This window comes from Arvicola amphibius, chromosome 5 (assembly GCF_903992535.2).
Source record: "Arvicola amphibius chromosome 5, mArvAmp1.2, whole genome shotgun sequence".
NCBI lineage: Eukaryota > Metazoa > Chordata > Mammalia > Rodentia > Cricetidae > Arvicola > Arvicola amphibius.
In genome coordinates, this window is record NC_052051.1 from 141,547,093 (window position 1) to 141,572,249 (window position 25,157).

Genomic DNA, 25,157 nt, shown 5'->3' on the forward strand with positions numbered 1-25,157 from the left:
AAGTCTGTTTCACTCAATTCAACACAGGATCTGCTTAAGCTAACTTAAGGGGCTGGGTTGTTTTAGATGCTTTGAAAAGAATCTGCAGTTGAGTGGTTAAGATGAGGAGCTTCTCAGCTGGGGGCCAGGGTTTGCTCAAGTAGACTGTGTCATTTGCTCTAAGATGCCCACAATGGGTGTTCAAAAAGAGCTGCCATCACACACAATTTCCCCTTTAGTGGAAACACTTTCAGAGATTACAGGATTAAGCAGTGTGTTCAATATGCCCTGATTTTGTTTTACCCAGAGAACAGAGCAGGGTCACAATGAGCTACCTTTGTGAAGGGTAGGCCACGTAAGTGGGCTATTAAATTAGTGGTGCTGGCTGAGCACGGTTTTGTGATGATTTTTCTTTTTCAATTTTTTTGTCAGAGAAGTTTTTCTACCAGTATTTAATAAAAGGTAGCTGTTAGTTAACTATGACAAACCTGCTAAGTTGCAGCAAAATACTCTGCTAATCTAACTAACGAAGCAAACATTTGGATCCCTGTGTCCTGCAGCTCCCTGGCTGGGAAATGTTACTTGAGGACAGACTGCCACACAAAACAAACTCCCAGCTGTGTTTCCCCCTCTGCAGCCTAAGTCACAAAACAGCCTACTTTGTCAAGATACCTTCAACTTTCTGCTTTGAACCACTTGCAAATCCAGTGCTTCACAGTAAGAAATCATGGAGCTTGCTTATTTTTATTCTTTTTAAAAATTTCATGCAGACTATCCTCAGTAAAAATAATTTCCATTATGTCAAATGCTAATGTTTTAACTCTGGAGCTTGCCCAAGGACAACAAGACTTTAATGCAACATTGTGACTACAATAGTTTTAACCGTTTTTCCATTTGACAATATTAATTCAAAATCTCTAAAGCCAAATCAAACTGTAACAGATCTTATGCTCCCAGATGAGGAATATCCCAGGTGCTGAGACAAGAGAATGCCTTCCCCATATGACCCTGTATACTGTCCCCTGTTGTTCTATGTCCCAAAGTAACTCAGAATGGGTGGGTGGGTGGGTGGGGGAGAGCAGCAAAGACTCTTGACAATGGGGCCAGGCATGCCCCTTATTTACATGTTTATAAGCTGAATGTTACTGAATATTCTGATTATAGTTTAACCAGACAAAAGAGGTCAGAATGAGGAGGCACAGAAATTAGAGAGCAGAATGTGAAACTCTGGTTATTAGTTATCAGCCACAGAGAATGAGAAGATTGATCCGTCTGTCTGTTTTCCTGACCTATTTTAATGTGGAGCACGGGGCACATGTGCACATAGTGAGGTTGTGGACATAAGATGACCACTTGTGGTTTTCTTCCTCCATAATGTGGGCCCTGAGGATTGAACTCAGGCTATCAGGCTTGGTGGGCAACAAGTACCTTAACCTGCTGAGCCATCTTGCAGGCTGAGAAGAGAGATCTTTTATGTATTTTTTTCTTTTATATCTTTTATATTTATATAATTGCTTCAGTTAGAAAGAAGCTTAAGCCATACCAGTAGCAGATATTTATAAACTATCCAACTTAAATAAAAATATGACTTACATTTAATCACTCATCTCTTTAAATTCAATTTTAAAACTGAAAGTGAATTTGTTTTTTGCTTCAAACTGTCTATGGACCTCATGTAGGTATTTCTGTTTGAGGATGTTCATAATACAATGTCAACATGAGGCAGTAAGAGAATTAAAGAGCCACCTATTTTGTCTAAGGGGATAGTCTAAAGTTAGGTGGGGAGTGGTGAATACAGATGGGACACAGATATTCTGTGACAAATGACAGAGTTAGGAACATGCTCACTGTGCCCTATATCCTTTACATTGAGATAAGTAACAGAGAACCCAGCTGCTGGGTCCTCTGTCTGTCAAGGGCTTGTTTCATAATAGATCCTTGAAGAGCCAGGCCCTTGCTGCTCTCTACCACTGGGGAAGGGGTGGGATGGTTTAATGTGGCCTTTCAAAAACATTCAAATGACAGTAACATATATTATTCTGTGAGGGAAAAAAATCCCCCAAAATGTGATAAAATGAGAAACAGTTTTTTAAAAATGCTTTGAATAACTATTAGTAAAAAGAAAACTCACTTCTCTTTTGGGAGAAGTAGCATTCTGGGAGGTGGGGGTATTTGATCACAGAGCTGGTGATGGAGCGTGGGAGAAACACCAGGGATGCACCTGCACAGTTGTGGCAGGGTGTCCATCGTGACCACCAAAGCTGTTTGGTCAGCAGGGCGCTGGTTTGCCAGCTGGGTGAATGAATAAAACCTTCCCAAAGCTCCAAGGTGTGAGGTCACTGAGGCCCTCCCTCACAGGGTGCCTGCCTGCACAGGAGTCAGGAGGAAGCAATGCCCTGCTGACAGTGAGTCACTCCCAGAGACAAACACCCACGGGCTTTCTAGCTGATGCTGCATTTTGAGTTTGTTGTCCTTTCAGCTATTTTCTTCTCCAATGAGATCACAGCATGATCTATACGTCCTACACAAGATTGGAATCAGCGATCAAAAGCGAAGTGCCCATCTGAGCTGTTAATTCTTGCAGAGTGCAGTAGCTGAGGTGTCACTGTCAGAGACACAGAGAGAAAAGGGTTCCCAGAACCAGCGGAAAGAGGCCAACCTTTGAGGGTTTCCACCTGCTGGTAAAAGCTCTCTCAAACAGATAATACATAGCCCCTGCTACCCCAAACATGGCTGCTTCAAAAGGATGAGAGCTCAGCAGAGAAGCTGTTTGTATGGTAGAGAAAAGCGGTCGGAAAGGCGTCCTTGGCCATACACTGGTTATCCTAGGGACCTGAGCACGGAAGGGAAAAAGAAAACAGCAGGGGGAAGAAAAGGAGAAAATGCTGAACAAGTGACCTACAAATGACAATTACAGACTGTGAAAGAAAAACAAAACAAAGCAAAACAAAAAACAACATGTGGATGGCAATGGTCCATGCTGACATCCCATTCATTTTTATAAGTCAGGAATCAACCAGTAAGCTACACTCCAAGAGTCATGCAACAGAGACACTTAGAGCTGCTCCATTTGGTGGTCTATGAGGACTCTGATTCTCCCACGTGAGGCTTGTTGAAATGCAGCTCCTGTGCCCACAGCCCATCTGCCCCTGCCCTGGAAGGTCCTTAACAACAGCTGCTTTTCACTTGAATGAGCAATCAACATCAGTAATCTGACCAAATAATGAAATAGTATTTAAATATAACAAAATAAAATTTATTTACAGTGAAAACATTCCTGCTATTTTCAGTCTAAGAGATAAACACAAAACGCTTTCTCCTTTTCTACAGTGCAGGTAAAGTTCTCCATGACTATGCTTTAAGAACTTCATGTCCTGAACTAGAGGACTTCACTCACTGTCATTGATTTCTACAAACTCGCCAAGCTACTAGTGAGAAAAGTCACTGTGTGGAGGAGGCCTCTTTCCTCTCAGCTGGTGCCCATGAACTCCAAGGAGCTGTCCCCAGCACGACCTCCTTCCCTACCCTTTAACCACCACTATCTGTGGGCCAGGCCCCTTCCCACTGCCTGTTCCCAAGACCCTCCCTCCTCAGTGAGTGCAAATATTTTTCTTTCCTCCTCCTCCACAGGAGCCTACAGTTTGACCAAGCACACACCACAGTTCTCCTTCTCCAGCCAACAGTCTTTGTGTGCCTGGCATGTGGCTGCATGTTTGGCATCATTTATGTTATTAGAGCAAACTATTTTGTAGTAATCTAAAGTTCCTTGTAATGGCATTTTATTTGTATTTTAATAAATAAAGCTTGCCTGAAGATCAGGGAGTAAACAGCCCGACCAGTCAGCCTTACAGACTGTGGTGACACACACTTTAAATTCCAGTAGCCACATTTGTTGCCATAGAAACTGAGTGGTGCATGCCTTTAATCCCAGCCCTAGAGAGGATTCTAAAACAGGAGGAAACAGCTCTCAGACACAGTCTCATTCTAAGATTCCTGAAGGCAGGATTGTCATTTTCAGACTGAGACTGAGGTTGAAGTAAGAGTCAGTGGCTGGCTGTTTTGCTTTTCTGACCTTCAGGTTGAATCTCAATATCTGACTCTGAGTTTTTATTAATCGTGCTTCATTTCCAGGCAAGTTTTATTTATTAAAATACAAGTGAAATGCCACTACAGCTCCCTTATGCTCATAACTTTCTGTTTTTTTTTTCTTTTTTGAGACAAGGTCCCAAGAAACCCAGGAGGCTCACCTTAAGGGTGACCTTCAACTTCTGATCTTCTTTGCCTCAACTTCCAAAGCAGTGCATACATTACAGGTGTGCACCACCACATCCAGCTGTGTATTTTGGTAAAGCAAAAATCTGTCCACACTGGCTAACAGGTTTAAGATTTTAAATCCGAGCTTATTTTCCCAAGTTGATTTACTGCTGGTAGGACATTAACAAGTCTCCATTTCACCAAAGAATTTCTATCTTTAAAACAGGTTCTTATTCTGTAGCCCTGGTTGGTCTGGAACTCACAATGTATCTCAGACTGGCCTTGAACTTGTGGTGACCCTCTAAATGTTAGCATTACCAAGCATACCACTATGTCAAATGAGAGTAGTGGCTCAAATGAGTTAGAAAAATCTCATTAAAAATGGCCATCACCCCATAAATCTTTTAATTGTATTATTTTGCAATAGATGTGACATCAAATGCCAGATTCTAAATTTTGCTCACATTTCCTGTCTATACTGACCACTTTGTCCTCTCCTTGAAGAAGGACATCTGTCTGCTGCCTCATTTGAAACACGTATGACCTGTCACAGGTAAAGGTGGAGATATAAGCATGTTCATGTGACTTTTATTCCTGAGTATCTGAAAGAAAACATTAGCTATTAGACCAGTGGTTCTCAACCTTCCTAATGTTGTGATCCTTTAATTCAGTTCCTTGTGTTGTGGTGACCTCCAACCATAAAATTATTTTGTTGCTACTTCATTACTTTACTGTTGTTATGAACTGTAATGTATGCATCTGATATGCAACCCTGAAGAGGTTGTGACTACAGGCTGAGAACCTCTGTATTTGACTATGGCTGGAATGTTTGTGGACCTCTTGTATTGTGTTGTGTTTTGGAAGCTCATGAGGGAAACCCAAAGGATCTCTGCAGACTTTTCTGTGTGCGCTACCCCAGTGTAAGGAGCAACAGCTGCTGATGAACAGCTCAGAGAGTGGTTCTGCCTGCATTACAGACACTGACAAGCCACGTACAGTTCTTCCTGCTCCGCTCAGATAAAATCATCTACTCAGTCAGATTATGCTGAGAACGTTTTGACAATTTTACCCTCTAAGAGAAAGCATTTCTGTAATACTAACTCATTGACAAAGCTTTTGAAAATGAGTACTCAAAATCAACCAAAGGCTGGTCTGTAGCCAGAGCCCATTTTCTTGAGATATTAAGCACAAAGATGTTAAAGCTCAGGCTAACCTGTGTGGGCTTTTCTCCTTTTCGTTTTGAACACAAGCTGACTATTCCTCCCTAGGCATCTCTGTTCGTCCTTTGGTACTTACAAGAGAGCGCGAGCTCTGCCTGGATGGCGGCAGAAACTGCCTCACGTTGGTGGGTGTTTCCTTTTCAATGGAATGGCGCCTCTGGGGTGGTTGCCGTCTCTCTGGCTGGGGTGTTGACGAGATAGGCAAGAATTTCGGAGGCTCTAAAGATTTAACCAAATAAATAAACTTTCTTAAAAAATACAATCTTAGATTCTGAATTTTCCGACAGACAACCTTTTGCACTGTATGATGACACTGTATTCAAAGACTGAGGACTTATTTCAGGGGAGAGCTGTTTTAAGATGGCTGCTCTGGGGATGAAGACAGAATTGTTCCAAAAATTGCTTACTAGATGAACTTGCTACAGAAACAGCAAGGAAAATGGGGGAAAGTTCTATGCTTTTGATATCTATTCAAGTTCACATTAAAACACATTACGATTCTCCTTAAGGTCTGTATGTGCAAACGTCCTCATTTTGCTTTCCATGACCTTATAACTGACCGCTCCATCCCTATTTTAAAGACACAGAAACAGCTGGCTGCAGTGGCACACGTCTTTAATCCCACAACTTGGGAAGCAAAGGCAGGCAGACCTCTGGGTTTGAGGCCAGCATGGTCTACAGAGTGAGTTCCAGGACAGCCAGGGCTACATAGAGAAACCCTGTCTTGAAAAACCAACCAACCAACAAAAAAAAAAAAAAAAAAAAAAAAAAAAAAAAAAAAAAAATCCCCACAGAAATACATATATTCTGTATGGCCCAAAAGAAACCCTAACTATATAAAAATTCAAGTGAACCCTATTTTTACATTCTTGGACCTGCCAAGCAAGCGTTCAGCCTCTGAACTATATTCCCAATACTAACTAGCAATTTTCAGGATAATCTTTAGGATGAATGGTTCTGGATGCATTATGTGAAGGAATAAGGATATTAGAAATAAGTTACGCTGTTACAGTTTTATTTAGCACTTCCTCCTACTTTATGGGTACATAAAGCAGGGCTGCTCATACTGTAGGGAGGAAGGTAAGAGTCAGCATAGTTAAGTGGCATCCATGTCTTTGGATTATCCCATGAAGGCAACCTACTACTTTCCAGTAAATGAAATGATACTGAAATTGCTTACACAGTTTGATGGGCATGCTAATAATAATAATATTCATTTATTCACTTATTTATTTTGAGACAGATCTCATGTAGTCCAGGCCTCAAATCTGCTATATGGCTGAGGATGACCCCAATCTACTGATCTGATCTTATTACCTCTATCTCCTGAGTGTTGGGATTCCAAACCTGCACTACCATACCTGGTTTTATTCACCACCAGAGTTCAAATCTAGGGCTTTGTGTATGCTAGGCAGTTGTCACTCTACAACTGAGTTAAAGCTCCAGCTCATGGGACTCTGTGAGGTTTCATGGGCCTAGCTAACAACCAAGACAACTCTTATTGACTTAATTTTGTGTGTGTGCGTGTGCGTGTGTGTGTGTGGTGTCTATAGGGGCCTGCAGAGGGAGTTACAAATGACTGTAAGCTGTTATATGGGTGCTGGGAACCTAACTAAGGGCCACTGTGAGAGCAGCAAGTCTCTTAACTACTGAGCTATCTCTCCACCCCTTAAGAACATCTTAATATTCAATAAATTAATTTCTAACCCTTCTTAATGATTTCAATTAAAAGTCTTTAGAAATCTCTTAATTTTAGACACTGTATTCAGAATCCACTGCCCAATAGCTACAAAAATGTTTTTATCACCTATACATGTATTGGGCATGGCTGTATGTATGTTACACCAGGCAGGTAGGGAGCAAATATAGTTATCAAGTGCTTCTGAGCTTAAATTCAGACTAGGAGGTCAATAATCTGAAAAGTGTGTGCACACACATAGACACACACACTATCTGCTGATTTATCTATATGCATGCTATGTATGTACAAAAATAAACTTGCCTGACTTAGTTAAGATAACTGTCCATGCAGCCTGTCTGCTCCCGACACTGAGGCACAAGGGTTAGTGCTATATACCCCAAATGGTCACAGCGCACCGTGGGCCCTTGCTCTAGGTTGAGGGTTTTGTAAGGTATGCACTCACTCTTTCTTGTGCACATGGCCTCCAATACTGGGTCCTCATAGAGGGAGGGAGATGCACTGCTGCTGCTGGTTGACTTGTGCAGAGTTTCCTCCTGAAAAAGGCAAATTTGTAAACTTCAGATCCTCTGCTACTGAATGACACCCTTGTAAACAGATGCTTTAACACGAGACATCAAATTATGATGCCAGAGGCTCAAGAGAAACTAGAAGGGATCTAAAATTAGGGATGGGCTCATATCCTCACTTTGCTTAATTAAAAGTGATTAATTTTTAATTAGGGAGACAGGCAGGAGAAATCAAGCCAGGAAGCAGCATTCTTCCATGGTCTCTGCTTTGCTTCCTGCCTTCAGGTTCCTGCCTTGAGCACCTGTCCAGGGTTCATTTCATAGGAGACTGTAACCTATGGGCTGTAAGAAACCCATTCTAATCCAAGTTAATTTGGGGTGTGGTGCCTACCATAGCAACTGGAAAGCAAACTAGAATAAGAGCTTTATCTGCTGGGCCCAGGCCCAGCACTTGCTCTTATAATGGACAATAAACTTCCCAGTGTTCCACAAGATCCTGCAAGACAGGGAGCTCGTGTTGGATGGACTTAGCTGTGGTTCCCATTCCATTTCTACCTGCTGGACATTATACTTCTGTGTGCATCTGAGGTAAAAATATGTTTTGGTGTTTAAAAACAGGGGACCTGGATGCTCAAGATATGAGGAAATATTCAGGTAAACTGGGAAAGTACGTGAGTGGGAAGGAAGAAGAGAGAGAGAGAGAGGAGGGAGGGAGGGAGGGAGGGAGGGAGGGAGGGAGGGAGAAGGTGGGCCTCTCCCCGCTCCTGAGACTCCTCTCTATTTAAATTTGTTCACTGTACAGCCTCAGCTAGTCAATAGAGCCACCACAGACACAGGCAGTTGGAGGAGAACTACATGAGCATGCCATGGCACAGCAAGACCAATATCCCACAGAAACATAGCAAGCACCCTGCCTGTCTGCTATATGCCCGTAATCAAGCACTGAGGCGTCCCTAGTCCTTCCAGAGTCTTCAGTCTCTCAACAGGCAGTGCCTGGCAAATATGTGTCTCATCAGGCATGTTTTTAATTCCTGTATAAATTAGAAGCAATTGGAGTGTTAATACCACCATACTTTTGCTTCTGCATTTGATACTTACTGTAGACATTCAATAAATGTAAACTTTGAATGGAAAAAAACTGAGGAATAAGAATTTGGTAAAAAGAAGAGTGGAAAAATACATCAAGTAGGGAACAAAATACACCCGCAAAAGTAAATAGTCTACTATGCGATATGGGGAACACTTGATAGCTTTGTATTTATGGCCATTATAAGAAAACAAATATGACCAAGCAAGCAAATCAATGTTGGTTTAGGGAGTTCCTGACATCAGAAATTAATAGAGGAGTACAGAGATACCCATCTGCCAAATTAGGAAACTGTGCTACTCACTTCCTAATTTTGGATCCAGAAGACTGAAGATCAAACAAAATCAACTGTCCCCATCAGGTGGCACTGATGCGAGCTGACAGCCCAGGTAGAGGATAAAAGAACCGGCTGTCTCACCCCACTGAGGATGCAGGGACAGACATCCCCAGCACATGAGGCTACACTGACAGCTAACAAGATGAAGTGCTGGTCCCAGTGTTCTCTCCACACGCTCAGAGCGAGGACCCGGGGCAGGTACCATGTGGAGAACTGTCTCCACTGTTTCACATTATTAAGATCAGGTGTTTCATTTACCTGGGTAAACATCTGGCTTTTATAAGAGACATATTTCATGGCTTTAATCAGGTAAAAGATAGTCTGGAAGTAGCTGATGTTGAGAGAGATGTTTAGGACGAATACAATTTATCTACCAATATTAAATAAAGCTGTGTTTCATCAATAGAAGCTTTTACAAAAAATGTGTGTATAAGAAGATGCAGGACATCTTCCCCTATCACAATCTTTCAACCTATCCCCCACTCAATACTCAATCAAAGTTTCTTTGGGAACCTGGGAAAGTCAATAAGCCCAGAAATCCTCCTGTCTCTGTTCTTTGCCCCATTTGGAGCTAGAGTCCCAGCCACAGATCCATGTGGGAACCTGGCTTGTCATGTGGGTACTAGGACCTGAACTCCTGTACTTGTGTGTATGCAGCAAGCACTACTAATTGCTGTTCCATCTCTCCAGCCCCATCAATAGAAACTTTGATAACATAGTACAAAGCCCCAATGTGAACAGCCGATTTAAGATAAGTCACCTGCATATCTGTGCTTTCTAAACATTAAAGATTAAATTCTCATTAATGTAATGAGAAGTAAAATTTCTGTCTAAAAATAAGAACACAACACTTCTGAATATACCTTTGATTAATCTTTCCTTATACTTAAAAACATCAATTTAAAAATACACACAAAGAGTACGCTTAATTCTAGGTCCTTTTTCAAGATCATTTGTAGTGAGGAGCTGCGGGCAGGCCTGCTTTTCCCTACTTATAATCTAAGACTACAGATCTCAACTTCAGTAGCTATTTCCTAAGCACAGCCACCACACTGGTCTGTAGCAGTAACAGTAACTATCCTTCCTGCTGGCCACATTAGCTTCAATCTTCCCTTTACTGATGAAACATGAAGAGATGAGCCAACAGCTCGGGCACTGGGTGGGGACAGGGTCAGAGGGCATCTCCATGCCTGGCATCCTTACCTCAGAGTCAGAGCTGTCCAGCTCAGCCAGGGTTGGAGCTTTGAGGAGTTTCTTCCGCTGCGCAGGCCCGGCTTGGGCAGCGCTCAGCCCATTTTCCTTTGTTTGAGATGTTAAGCTTCCATTCGCCAATGATGATTCCCCAGCATTCTTTGGAGATTCTGGGGTAGTGACATCTAGTAAGAGAAAGGCAAAAGCTTACCTTTTCTTGTGCCAGAAAGGTAATCTGTGTTGGAAGCACAACCAGGTGACAGCATTTCCATGTCACACAAATAAAACACAAAGGCTCAGTACAGTGATGCCATGCCTGTGCATATGGAACGTTTATTAAAGCTACTGTCAGATTATTGCCAGGAAAACCTAAGGTGGATAATTATATATTCACATTTGTAGTTTAGAACTCAGAGTTGGGAAAAACCCTAGATAAACGACCTTGACTTCTTGTTTCCCAGAGCAGCTAGCTGTACTCATGCTAAGGTACCCGGGTAGAGGAAACATACAGCACACACTGTCTCCCTAGGGATAAGATCTAAAAATGTCTTGTCCTAAAAATCAAAGAAGTTAAGAATCTATACTCATATAAGCACATTTATGTAAGCACAGAGAATCTGGGACACATCTCAATACATCAGATTTAAATTATTAAGGGCTTACATCTCAGTGAGAAAGCCCTTCAACATGTGGGAGAAAATGTAGCAGTATACAGATGGCATAATGCAGACAGGGCTCGAGGTCTTCCTCTACTGCTAGCTGTCTGCGTAAATTCCCTAATCTCCACTTCCTCCCCTGAGAAGCAGAGTGGTACAGATACAGCTAGTTGGGAGGATTAAGCAGGTCAGTAACTGTGAGTAACATCCTGTGCCTAGAATAGTCAATGTTAGCCAATGATAACTAGTTTCCAGTTCTCCTTCTAAGTAACCCAAGCCCTTGAATGACAGTGGTGTAGGCCTGAGCTGATTCTCAAGGCCTGCTTTTTAGTATTCTAGCCAGGAATCCTCCAATGAAAACGGAATTGATTTTCTTGAGCATTTCAAATAAAGACTTAACAAGGATTACCTCAAATAGTTAACTATAAAATCAGAGAAGTAAAAATGTGGCAAACAGTGCAGTTTAATGAGCAGTCCAGAGCAATCAGCGGCTGTTTGCTAACAGAACCATATATGAAGCTTCTTTTGGGTAGAGGGCTTTCTAGACACCAAACTGAGAAAGACTGTGGGAGGGGAAAAATTGTAACTGAAGGTTATTTTTCTCTCAACAAGTGCTATCTATATCCCTGAAGTAGAAAACACTCAGTATTTAAGTATGTTCATTATTATTATTATTATTATTATTATTTTGGAATAGGGTCTAGTGTATACCAGGCTGGCCTTGAACTCACTATGCAGCTGAGAAGGACCACCTTCTGATCCTCATGGTCCATTTCTCCTGTGCTAGGATTACAAATGTGCACCACCATGCTCAGTCTGTATGATGATGGGAATCTCACCCAGGGCTCTGTCTATGCTAGGCTAGTATTCTACCAGCTGAGCTACATCTTTAGCCCCTTTCTATCTGTGTTTTTACATTTTCCTTGACTGATAGGCTGGAACACACTGCAAGTAGCAAGCCATCTACTGGACAAAAAATAATTTTATGACTAGGCAGTGGTAGCTTATGGTAGCTTAATCCCAGCACTCAAGAGGCAGAGGTAGGAGGGTCTCTGTGAGTTCAAGGCCAGCTTGGTCTACAGAGTGAGATCCAGGAGAGCCAGGGCTACATAGTAAGATTCTGTTTCAAAACAAAACAAAACAAACAAAACACAGACAAAAAACCAAAATAAATAAATATATGGAAGAAAAGACAAACTGCACATTCAAGTGCCTTCGCAGCCTTTCGTGTCCCAGCAGAAGCCAGTGAGACAACTCACCTCCCACAAAGAGATTTAGCAACAAGAAAAAACCCAGTCCCCAAGACTTGGCTCATGCTATCAAGGCAAAGAGATTTTATTGGCTATATATTCATTTACTATCATGCATTAAAAAAAAACCCCAAACTATTGTATCATACCTACATTTCTGTGGATGTTATTGCTTAAGAAAATTTAGAAGTCGTTTAAGGTAGATTAATTTTTTAAAAAACATTTAGTTTTATTTTTTGTGTATGAGTATTTTGCCTTCATGTATGTATGTGCCTCAGGTATTCACCTATACAAACCAGAAGTGGTTGTCAGATCTCCTGGAACTGAAATTACAGATGGTTGTGAGCTGCTACAGAGGTACTGGAAATCGAACCCAGGTCCTCTGGAAGAGTGACCCATTAGTCAGTCCCCTCAACCACTGAGCCATTTCTCCAGACCCAGGATAGATTAAAATTTTTAAATTATGTTGATAGTATTTAATATTGTTTAGATTAAAAATATTTAAGTAGTGTTGGTGTGGTAGCTATTCTTGGTTGTCAACTTGACATCTGGAATTAGCTAAAATCCAAGCAGCTGGGTTTTTCTTAATTAAATCATTTGAAGCAGGAAGACCCACTCTAAATCCTGATCTTTCTGGGTGGGAAGATCCACTTTAACCGCGCCACACTTTCTGGTGACAGTCTATATGAAGGGCACAGAGGAAGGTCGTGCTTACTCTTTGTCTGTTTGCCCTCACCCTCACTGGCAAATTCACTCCCTCATTGGGATACTGAAGGCCATCTGAGACATCCAGCCTCTTGGACAAAACAACGTTAGATTCTTGGACTTTCCAACAGAAGAAAGTCATTGTTGGGATAGTCAGACCACAATTTGTAAGTCAAGACACTATATCAATTCATATGTATGTATATTATCTACATATAATATGTATTGTGTGTATAATTCATCCTGTCAGTTCTGTTTCTCTATAGAACCCTGACTAATACAACTGGCAAAAATAAAAGTGTGGTATGGTGATGCACTTGGGAGGCTGAGGCAAGTGAATGGCCAAGTTCAGTGATCAAGGTCTGCTTGGGATATAAGGTAAACCCAAAGCAAACCTGAGTAACCCTGCCTCAAAACAAAATGGACTCCATTGGGAAAGTGCTCGTTTAGTGTGCACAGGCTCTGAGTTCAAGCCCCAGCACACATAATACCAGGCACAGTGGTGTTTCCTGTAATCTCAGGGCTTAGAAGTGAAGGCAGGAGGGTCTGAAAGTCATCCCTGGCTACACAGCAAATGTGAACCACATGAGACCTAAAACACACTCAAAAAAGTAAAGACCTAAGGAGGTGGCTTAGCCTTGCCCACTCTGTGCAGTTGGCAAAATGGCATATGAACTGAAGTCTAGGGAAAGCCACTAAATGACAAAGGCTGCCCTGGGCAGAGTAGGGGACAGGAGAAGCTTCCCAACAGCTTGATGGTTGCCTGAATAAGATGCTACGAGATCAACGGCTGTCATGTGGCTCACTGCCTGAGATGATCGAAACGAACATCCATAATAAGTTCAAAGGTCTGAGGGGAATGTACTGGTAAAAGGTTCTCCCAGGAGGCTTCAGTGACCTCCAAGATGAGATACTCTGCAAGAATAATTTCCTTGTAAGACGCGGCACAACGTTTTTGGGAGTTCGATTATTATATTTACTGTTGAAATAATAAATACTATTATTTCAGTATACTAAGTGAAAAGAGTCAACCCCTTTTTGTTTCTTTGTTTGTTTTTCAAGACAGGGTTCTCTGTTTAGCGCTGGCTGTTCTGGAACTTGCACTGTAGACCAAGCTGGTCTGGGAATAAAGGTGTGAGCCACCACACATGGCAATGGTCAAACTCTTGAAGACAAAATTTCTTGAGGAAAAAGACATCAAAATGTAGAGCAAATGTTAAATATATAAAATAGAGATGATTTTAATAATTGCCACATCTTAAATCCAGGCATACCCATGATATTAAATACTTGAGTAATTTTGTGTCTGCTGCTTTACTTAGTTGGAAGAAACGTGACTAGAACATGGAATAAATAGTTAATATTTGCACAGGAAAAATAAATCAGACTTACCTCAATTGATGCTGAATGGCTTATTAGGATTTCACTAAGAAATATTTCTAAAACACCCCTGAACAGAGGAATACGCATCCCTTCATCTCAGTCTGCACTCCGGGTCAGAGTCGTTACTATCTACGCTACATGCTTAGACTGTTTACTCGTTAGGTTGCTCATTTTTCTACTAAGAAGATGTACGTTAGTCTTTAAAGTTGGAAGAATGGATTAATCTTTTCCACTTATGGTCTGGAACATTTTAGTTAACAGTCAAATGCGACAGTGAAAACCATGTAAGCAGCGTAAGCGGTGGCAGTGAAGATCGGGGAGATCACACAGGACACCACTAAGGCACAGGACAGGCGGCAGCAGACAATGGACAATGACAACAAAACTATTCTGCCCTGGCTTTTCCTGACACAGGGCCACCATGAGCCTGTAAGAACACCAAGATCACGTGCAGAAGCACGCTCGAGAGCATGCGTGCCGTCCTGACCAGCCAGTACAGCCTGCAATCCCTATGTTCAGGTGGTCTTCTACTCCTTGTCCAGCCAATGGACACGTGACCAGCACATGCCCAGAGTGACAGTGGCTAGCTTTTAGAGATTTGGCATAGTACACATGGCCCAAAATTTTGGTTTTATTTTCCAGTCTAAAATTTTTACAGGTTCACTGCACACATAGTTCATAAAATAAATAAGATTAGCTAAATGGATAAAGAAAAGAGAAAAGGCTCTCTGGTGGTCAGTCAAAAATAGTTAATGAGGACCAAACTGCTAAAGTCATGCTTGAGAGCTACAAAAGCAAACAGAAAATTAAAAAACATGTGGAAATTAACTTGCAGTTAGAAGACAATAAATATTCAACAATGACACTAGAAAAAGATACTGAAACTCACTGGCTTGTTAACACATGAATTTGTGTGCCAACAATTCTTTTTAATTTAAGAAGTATTCCATAACATTTCCAGAAACATTCTGGGAAAATACATCTTGTCTCATTTTAGCTGGAAATGGTGACTTGTGAAATTTAAAAATTGAATTTGAAAATATAAGAATTAAGAAAAATATGAAAATTTGCTCATAAATGTATTTAAATTTTTATTTTAAAAAGGACCTAGTTTTACAATAAAATATAGTCATTTTCAATTTTTCATTTAATCATTATCCCGGATTACTAAACAAGAATTGTAAAGCACACTGTGGAGGTAGGGCACACATCAGAGAGCCCTGGCAGTGAGTGACAGGCAGAAGGGCACAGAAGGCAATTCTTTACGGTTTTTTCTGTTTCCTTACAGGAATGGTCTGACCCAGCGAGAGCCGCCACACACTGGGTAGCAGCCACATCCAGTCTGCCGACGGCAGCGCAGCTCTTCCGGGAGCTGCAGGTTCACTGTGGCTTTAATTACATGGATTGCTCTGAAACAGGTAGGCTATTTTGTTTTACTGACCACAGCTTAGAAGAAAGCTTTTCAATTTTCTTTTCTGACATGTCTAAACAGGCAGACAAATGAATGTGATTCACAGAAACCACACAGCCCATGTCAGGTGTGAAAGTGCTTTTTTTTTTTTTTTACCTGACAAGTCAAAACTGTGAGACATGCTAAGTGGCCGCATTGCTGAAAAAAGAAAACAAACAATAAAGAGAAAGTAATTCAGCCATTAGGGATCCACATGGAGACAGGACAGAGAGAAGGGGCAGAGTTCTCACTGGCAGTCCTTGGAGGCTAGCTAGAAGCTAGTAGATACAATTCTGAAATATAATAAAACCACACAAGAGTCTTAATTCCAGTTCTAGACAATAACAATTTGAAGGAAAAAAAAATAACATTTTAAAAAATACACTGAGAATGAAAATAAGATAATGAGAAAAAATATTAACCTCATCTCTCAAGAACTGATAGCATTCCTTTTGTATGCAGTGGTCAGTTTTATTCAAAAGTTTTGTTCATCAAATAATAAATATGTTGTAAATGATAATATTTGATTGCCAGAAACTAAGAATTTAAGCATTTCCATCCAATGTGCAAGAGTTTTAGATGTCTCAGGAAAGTGAACAGGGATTTTGTGTTGGTGAGAATAATTTTCTACCCACCATTCAAAACAATAAAATACTCAGTTCTACACTCAACTATATCCCAGATTTCCCTTGCTAAGTATAGTAAATAAAATAATACATACTCTCAAACCACTCTTTAACCAAGTCTTGTAATATCATTTATTGAGTTCTTTTCTGGTACATGAACATAACTTTTGAGTAAACTGACCATGGCATACAAAAGGAATGTTATCAGTTCTTGGGTAATGAAGTTCACCCCCCCCCCCCCCGACTCCCCACAAGCTAACGGAACCCAGGTCTTTTGCAGGGCAGACAAGTAGACAAGTGCTCTATCAACGCAGCTACGGTCTTGGCTCCCCTTTGTGTTGGTGTTTGGGTCTGAGTGAATCCCTGACTGAGGCTCTCGTGTTTCAGCTCCATACGCCACCGCCACCGAAAGACAAGAGTGAGGGTTACAGTCAGATGTCTAGAAAAAGAACCAGTGACGCAAATAGAGGCTGAGGTGCAACAAATAACAGGACCCAGACTTACTAGGAAAAAGAGGAAGGGGCCCATACACCAGTAGGGAGTAGGGAAATACATCATTTAGACATCAGCTGGGAGATCATGTCTTAATAAATCACGTTTTGGTTTATGTTTAATAATGAAAGATTTTCAGCCATAATGTTAAACCAAGAGAATGTAGATTTTGTAGTTTATGCCATTATTTAAAATTTTTAATTTTATTTTTTATGAATTAAAGTGTGTATGGAGGCTGAAGGACAAGCTTGGATATCACCATTAGGATGCTTTTACCTCCTTTAAGACAGTCTTTCAATGGCCTGGATATTCTGGATTAATCCTTCTATACACTGTGATGATGAGTTGCTCTCACTGTTAATAAAAAGTGGTGGCGCATGCCTTTAATCCCAGCACTCGGGAGGCAGAGGCAGGCGAATCTCTATGAGTTGGAGGCCAGCCTGGTCTACAAGAGCTAGTTCCAGGACAGCAGGACAGGCTCCAAAGCTACAGAGAAACCCTGTCTCAGAAAACCAATGAATGAATGAATGAATGAATGAATGAATGAATGAATGAATGAAATCAAAAGCTGATTGGCTGATGGCTATGCTGGGGAGACAAAGGGCAGAGTCAGAGGAGACACCATGAGACATAGAGTGAGCAGGATGGGAAGTATGTACATGATGTAAACGAGCCTTGGGCAGCACAGATTCACAGAAATGGGTTAATTTAATCTATAAGAGCTAGCTAAAAAAAGAAGCTCAAGCTATTGGACAAGCATTTATACTTAATATTAAGTCTCTGTGTGGTTATTTGGGGAGAAGCCTAAGGAAAAAGAAAAGTCTGCTTACACCTGGAATTTACCAATGAGGCTAGACTGGCTGGCAGTGAACCTCAGGAACCCTCCTTCTCCATCTCCCTCAGCACAGTAGTTCAAGCACGCAACGCCACACTGGAACTGCGTGTATGGCTTCTAGGACCAAACACAAACCCTCCTGTTTGAAGGCAGGTGCTCTCCTGACTGAGTCGTTCCTTACCCCTCACTGTTATTTGTAATGCCCAAGCTCACAGAGGATGCCAGTGGATTTTGAAACCATGGATAATACTCTCTTAGGCATTAAGACATTTCTCCCACTATCTGCATTGTTTCTACTTGTAATTACAAGGAGAAAACATAAAAATATCTAGAGAAATTTTTTCAAGTTAATCCTGCCAATTCTATACTAACCAAACACCTTAAAATACAAGTATATAGTAAAACCCAAAGCAATCTCTTACTTTTCATTTGAGGTTAAAGACTAGTTTAAACTCAGAATTCTAGAAGCAAGAATCTCAGAATAATCATTTTCTTTCTTTTAAAAAATTATTTATTTAATGTGTATATGTGCACATGCCATGTGAGTGTGCGTGCGTGCGTGCCTGTGTGTGTAAAAGACGATTTGAGGCAGTCCTCCTCTGTCAAGTGGGTCTTACTGGGCACTACTGGGGAATCAAACTTGGATCACCAGGCTTGTTGGCAAGTGTCTTAAGCGGCCGAACCTTATCATCAGTCTCTGAATAACCACGTACTAGGACTGCTCAATTCTAAACACTGTGAAACAGCAAAGCTCATGATGAAAATATGGCAAACTCAACATAAATTTGTTGTTTAGTTTTACTAAAGCAGGATCCCCTTCCTCAGAGTTAAATAAAATTTTAAGAAGTGAAATGAAGAAATACAAATGAGAGACTGGGTCAGAAGTCCAGAAGGTCCCAACCTGTGATCTCAGCACACATGAGGCCCCAGCCTGGTCTACATAGTGAGTTTGAGGCCTGTCAGAGCTATATAATGAGACTCTGTCTCAGGAAAACAAACAAAAAGCCTGGAGCAACGGCACACGCCTGTAACATCTGCGCCTAAATCAAGACCATCCTTAGCTACAGTAAGTCTGAGGAGCACCTCAACTGTGTGATACTGTCTCATAACACAAAACAAACAAAAAGTTCCCGGTAAGAAAAGTCCTGCATGAGAGTGCTTCACCCACGATTCTACCAAACCTTGAGAGATGAAATAATTCCAATCTTTTCCAAACTGTTCTAAGACACAGAAGAGGGAGGAACACTGAAGCTAAAACACAAAGAAAGACACGAAACCTCAACAAATATTATCAACAGCACATTAAAGGCCACACCATGACTAAGAGGGATTTATTTCTGGAACACGAGGATGGTGTCCTGGTTAGTATTTACTACCTTGACACAGCTAGGTTCACTTGAAGAACTGCCTCCATCAGACTGGCCTGTTAGATACTGTCTCGAATGATGACTGATATGGGAGGGTTGCCCTATGCTAAGCCAGTGAGCAGTCGCAGCAAGCAGCACTCCTCCATGGTCTTTGCTTTAGTGCCTGCTAGAGTTCCAGTCCTGACACCCCTCAACGAAGGACTGTGACCTAGAAGTGTAAGCTGCAATAAATCCTTTCCTCTCCTAAACTGCTTTTGGTCAAAGTGTTTATCAAAGCAAGAGAAAAAGCAAACTAGAAACAGTTAATGTGATACATAATTAATGATGCATAGAGGATAAAAAACATGATTATCTCAAAAACTGCAGAAAAAGCATTTGACAAAATATTAACACTTTCAGGCTGAAAACTCAAAAAGCTGGGAATACAAAGAAATTACTTTGCCATAATAAAGTCTACACATGAAAAGCCTACATTACGTTCTCCTAACAGCGCTGACATCAGAAACAAACAAATATGGTCTTTCTTGTGTTCATCATAGTACCAGGAATCCTAATTAAAGCAATCAGGCAAGAAAAACAATACAGAGAGACTGAACAAATATTCCAGTTGGAAAGGAAGAATAAAATTGTCCCAGTTTATAAACAAAATCTTATATAAAGAAAACCTTATAGATGCCATTAAAAACAAAACAAAATGACTAAAGCTAATAGATTCAGGGGCCAGAGAGATGGCTCAGCAGTTAAGAGCACTGGCTGCCCTTCCATAGGACCTGGGTTTGATTCCCAGCACCCACATGGTAATTCACAACCATCTGTAACACTACCTCCCTTTTTGGATGTCTCTTCTAGACTCCACAGGCATCAGGCATACACATGGTGCAAACTTACATATGGACAAAACATCAAAACACATAAAGAAAAATAGTAATAAAAATCATTTTTAAAGTGCTATTAAATTCAGTCAAGTTTCTTGATAGAAAGTCAATGAAAGACAAATGTATTGTGTGTTGATATAACATGCAAAAAGGAACACAAAAAAATACCATTTGTTACATCACTGAAAAATAAGAAACTATTTAGGAACATTAATAACAAGGAAAATTATAAGACACAAAGATGGTCTATGTTTACAGATTGGAAGAATTAATATTGTTAAAATATTCATATACCAGCCAGGTAAAGATACTATACATCTTTAATCATAGCACTCAGGAGGCAGAGGCAGATCTCTGTGAGTTCAAGGCCAGACTGGTCTACAGAGTGAGTTTGGGAACAGCTACGGCTACATGGTAACAGGGTCTCAAAAATCAAAATAAAGAAAATCCATATACACCTATATAAGTCTATACACCTCTATAAGTCACCTATAGATTCAAATCAATCCTCCCCGCTCCCCCCAAAATAGTTTCTTTTTCTTCTCCTCTCCCTGTGCTCCCTTCTCTTTGTCCCTTGTCCCTCCACTTTCTTTTCTTTTCTTTCTTTCTTTTTTTTTTTTTTTTTTTTGAGACAGGGTTTCTCTGTAGCTTTGGAGAGTGTCCTGGAACTAGCTCTTGTAGACCAGGCCGGCCTCGAACACACAGAGATCCGCCTGCCTCTGCCTCCTGAGTGCTGGGATTATAGGTGTGCACCACCACTGCCCGGCTCCTCCATTTTCTTTTTAAGGTTAGACACTATATAGCCCAGACTGACCTCGAATTCATGATCCTTATACCTTCTGAGAGCTGGGATTATAGATGTGTATTCCCATAAAAATTCTTTTTCTCTTTGCTTTTTTTTTTTTTGAGGAAGGGTCTCACCATGTAAACCAGGTTGACCTCAAACTCATAAACACCCGTCCACCTCCTCTGCCTCTCCAGTGTTAGCATTAAAGGCATGTGGAAAACATTCAACTACACAGAGTTATATCTCCAGGCCCCCAGAGAATCTTCATTTAAAAAAATTTTTAAAGATTTAATTTTGTATGTATGACTGCTTTGTCTGCATGTAAGTATATATATCACATACATACATGTATGTGCCCTCAAGGGTCAGAAGCATAGGGGGTGGCTCACCACATTCCCTAGTTCTGGAGTTACAGAGAATTGTAAGTTGTCATGTGAATATGGGATTTGAACCCATGTCCTCTCAAGAGCAAACAGTGCTCTTACCTGCTGATTCATCTCTCCAGCCTTCTGCCCCCTCCATGGGAATCTTAATAATCATTTTCCCAGAAATAGAAAAAAAAAAACACTCCTGAAATTCTTATGGTGCTATGGTTTGAATGTGATGATCCCCTCTGGGCTCATGTTTGGGGAGGGGAGTGGAACCAGCAGGGCACAGGGACTGACTGACAGACGTCAAGTCATCAGAGGACATCTGGAAAGCACTTCTGTCCTCTGCTTCACACTCCCGACACTCCTGCCGTTCCAGGACTCTTACAGGTGAGAGGCAGTTTACTTTATGGGGGAAAGGAACTTGCTGACTACACAACACATAGGGTTAATGCTCAAAATACTAACAAATGCTAATAACTCAATAATAAAACAATATCTGATGACCTTGACTTAAAAATAAGCAAAGAACCTAACGAGATAATCCAAAGGTGACACAAATAGTTCACAACTACATGAAAGAACACGCAAACATCAATCATCAATCACTAGGGAAATGAAAATCAAAACTACACTGAGAAATCACCTTCCGTGTCAGGATGACTACTGTCAAATAAACAAGCTCCTCAAAGACCCAGTGGGAATAAGTGGAGCAAGGATGTAGATCCAGGGCACTTGCTGCTGCTGAAGAGGGCACAGAATAGTGCGGCCACTATGGAGAGTCTCCAGAACAGACCTGAGGAAGGCTCAGTGGGGCAGAAGGCTTGCTGCACAAGCATGAGGCCCTGACTCTGGAAAAGCTGTGACCCCAATGGTGGGAGGGGTGGGGATGATAGACGGTTCCAGGGGATTGCTGGGACAGCCAGCTTAGCTTCAACAGTATGCTCCAAGCGCAGTGAAAAACTGTCTCAAAACATATGGTAGAAGACAGCAACAGATCCCTTCATGCTGACCTCTGGCTTCTGCATAGCACACACAGGAGCACCCACAACCACCCACACCCATAATCAGAAGGATTCTGAAAGAAATGAATTAATACTATGTGTCTGTCACCTACAGTTGTACACATGTCAGTTTATCAGGGTTTTCTTTCCTCTTTTTAGCACAATCTTATTTAGCTCTTATAGAAAAAATATCCTAGAGGCTAGATCTTTTATCCCCCCTTTCTGCTGTGGAAGCACAATGTTCTCATGTTGTTCAACATCAGAGAAGGGAAGAACTGTCATATCAAACGTGAGGGTACATGTTAGTGAGTAACAGCTAGGAGAGGAGGGGCGGGAAGGAAGGGAAGACACAGGAGAAAGAGAACTGTGGGTTACTTTTACATGTATGAGTAGAAACACAATTTTCCTAGCAGTGACTCGTGAGCACAGGAAGTGGGGACTCACCTAGTCTGCTCCGCCTAATTTCTTCTGGTGACACAGGTCTCAGCTTTCTTTCTGCTTTAATTTCTTCTAATATTCTTTCATGGAGGCTTCGTGGTCGGGGTGGGGTTGGTTTCAATTTCCTGGCTGATGCCTTGGAAAGGAAGAGCAATGGTTAGAGACTTGATTAGCTGTTCTGACTTAATATAGTCATTCATACAATACAGAATTATGAACTGTATTTCACTGACTGTCATGTTGCACAATAAAAGGCTATTCAAGTCATTCAATATCAAGATTTCAAATTTTTAAATTTTATATGTATGTTAATATATATAAGTCAGACAACAATTCAAGGGAGTGAGTTTACACCTTCTACTTTGTGACATCCTGGGCAAAGACCCCAGACCATCAGTCTTGGTGGCAGACACCTTTACTTACTGAGCTATCTCACAACCCCCAATGTCAAGACTTTTAATTGCAATAGGAGACTACTGGGTCTCCCAGTGATTTGATCACACGTACACAGGTAAACTGAAGTAGTCAGCTCTGCTAAAGTTAAAGTCATGTCCCCTTTATGCTTCTGTTTTGAAAACTAACTATACTGTTGTCATTTTGAGACTCAAGTCTTATTCTATAGTCCAGACTGGTCTCACACTTGTGGCAACCCCTCACTTCAGCCTCTTGACTGCTGAGATTATAGGGTGAACCACAACCCCTGTCCACAGAACCATTAGTAACTCACCACCTTGAAGTACTACTGTCTACAGTCTATTAAGGAGGACACCGAGGCTGAGAGGCCGGTTAACTTGTTTAGAGTTCCATCAAGCTAGGCTGTGTTGCTAGTGTGAACTATCCAATTCTTATGACTCCCCTTCCTTCAGAAAGGTCTGAAACGCTGAGTACACACACAACAGTCTACAAACCGGGAGAACACTGCTTTACCCTCGCTGTTACTTTATGCACATAGGCTTGACATGGTTTGATGGAAGCCGGCTACTCAGCCAGGAGGAAAAGAAGTAAGGAGAAACATAAACAGCATTCTGAGTCTATGGCTTAGGAAAAGCCTGGCCAACAGACTGTTAACAGGAAAGTGAAGATACATTCACTGTAAAACAGCATCAGCATGACAGTGTGGTCTGAGCATGATCTGAGCTGGAAAACCAACCATGCCAGAAACTGTGTGGTGAGTTTTCAGCTGTTACAACTGGTATTCAGCAAGATCGTGCACTGTGACTCGGATTGTTGTAATTGCATTGAATAATTGAAGGTATGTCACTGTGTTGTAGACTGTGATTTACAGGTGGGCTTCATACTTTCAAGGGGGAGCTTGGTAGAGAGCTCCTGTCCCTGGGGAGAGTGTGCTAAGTTACATACTGGATTTAAAGGAGGTCTTGATCTGATGAAGTCAAGGATGATCTCATGAGCACTCTTTCTTAACCGAGGGGGGATGTCACCATTGACCTAAAAGGAGACAAAAAATAAAATATCACTGTATGTTCAGTAACTAAGATTCTAACTTCCCAGATAGCAAGGTATGACTCTGTCTTTCTTAAGGGGTGGGTTTTTGAGATAAGGTTTTGTGTACCCCAGGCTGGTTTTGCTCATAGGCAGTGTGGAAGGTGACCCTGAACTTCCAAACTTCTCATTTCTACATCCAAAGTGCTGGGGTCACCATGTCATCAAACATGGCTTTGTTTCCCAGTCTAACTTAAATAAAACAGGCTGAACTACCACCTCAGGCCTGGTTCTTCCCCTGTGAAAACTGCACTGGGATCTACCCAACACTACTCCCTTCCTCCATGCGCACTATACCCAGGTCCCATAGCAGCCCTCAGCAGCAATCGCTACAGAGCACAGCCCAGCATGTAAGTGTCAGTGTCTAGCTTAAGAAGTGGAGCTATAGAACCTACCACAGGCCTGATGTAGCATGACACTTACTCATGGATTTCCTAGTGTTGAGATTTTTAAAATCCAGTGATATTATACAACTTAATCTGACATTCTAAGTATAGAGCTCTATACTTAGAATTCTAATTCAAAACAGACTAATATGTCCTTCTAAATAATTTTCACATGCTTTTAACAGTCTCTCCACCACAACAAGGTGAAAAATGGACAAAGTTGACCTGCAAGTCCCAGCAGCCACACAAACACACCACATGAGCTGCGCTTCTGGTGCTTCTGTTTTTGAGACTGTCTTATGTATCCTAGACTGGCCTCCAATTGATATGTAGCTAAGAATGATATCAAACTCCTAATCCTGCTTCTCCAGCTCCCAAGTGCTGAGATTATGTGCATGTGCTACCATTCCTAGCTTTATCTTCAGTGCCTTAGAGCTACAACCTGGCTCTCAACCCACTGTGTACCAGCAGTTATTCTGAGGACGAGAGCTGAGTGGAGACAAAGTAAGCTAGAGTATGTATAAAACAAAAAACAAAAACACTGCTATTGCAGATCATTCTCAGTTCATGGAACAATTGCTAAAACAAAACAAGCAGTCCCAACTGAAATAAGAAATGGTTACAGATGAACAAATTATAGACTTCAAGAAAATACAGAATCTTGATCATATTTCAGGGGCACATAGGTGTAACTCCAATTCCAACAGATCTGGCACTTTCTTCTGGCCCCTTTTACACCAGGCATACACACAGTGCACT

The 25,157-nt window shown here is 41.3% G+C and overlaps 1 protein-coding gene across 2 annotated transcripts in view; it reads right to left on the reverse strand.

Annotated features, from left to right (window-relative positions):
- Spire1 (spire type actin nucleation factor 1) overlaps nucleotides 1-25,157 on the reverse strand; it is a 114,061-nt gene that overhangs the window by 7,405 nt on the left and 81,499 nt on the right. Inside the window, exons 7-12 of one of the 2 annotated variants that reach the window (XM_038331655.1) lie at nucleotides 23,872-23,958; nucleotides 22,519-22,648; nucleotides 10,289-10,461; nucleotides 7,598-7,688; nucleotides 5,530-5,672; nucleotides 2,639-2,812 (exon numbers count right to left, since the gene is read on the reverse strand). In XM_038331655.1, coding sequence (XP_038187583.1) covers nucleotides 2,639-2,812; nucleotides 5,530-5,672; nucleotides 7,598-7,688; nucleotides 10,289-10,461; nucleotides 22,519-22,648; nucleotides 23,872-23,958 — 798 coding nt within the window. The remainder of the gene's footprint in view (nucleotides 1-2,638; nucleotides 2,813-5,529; nucleotides 5,673-7,597; nucleotides 7,689-10,288; nucleotides 10,462-22,518; nucleotides 22,649-23,871; nucleotides 23,959-25,157) is intronic. The other variant, XM_042055104.1, reaches the window with a different exon arrangement.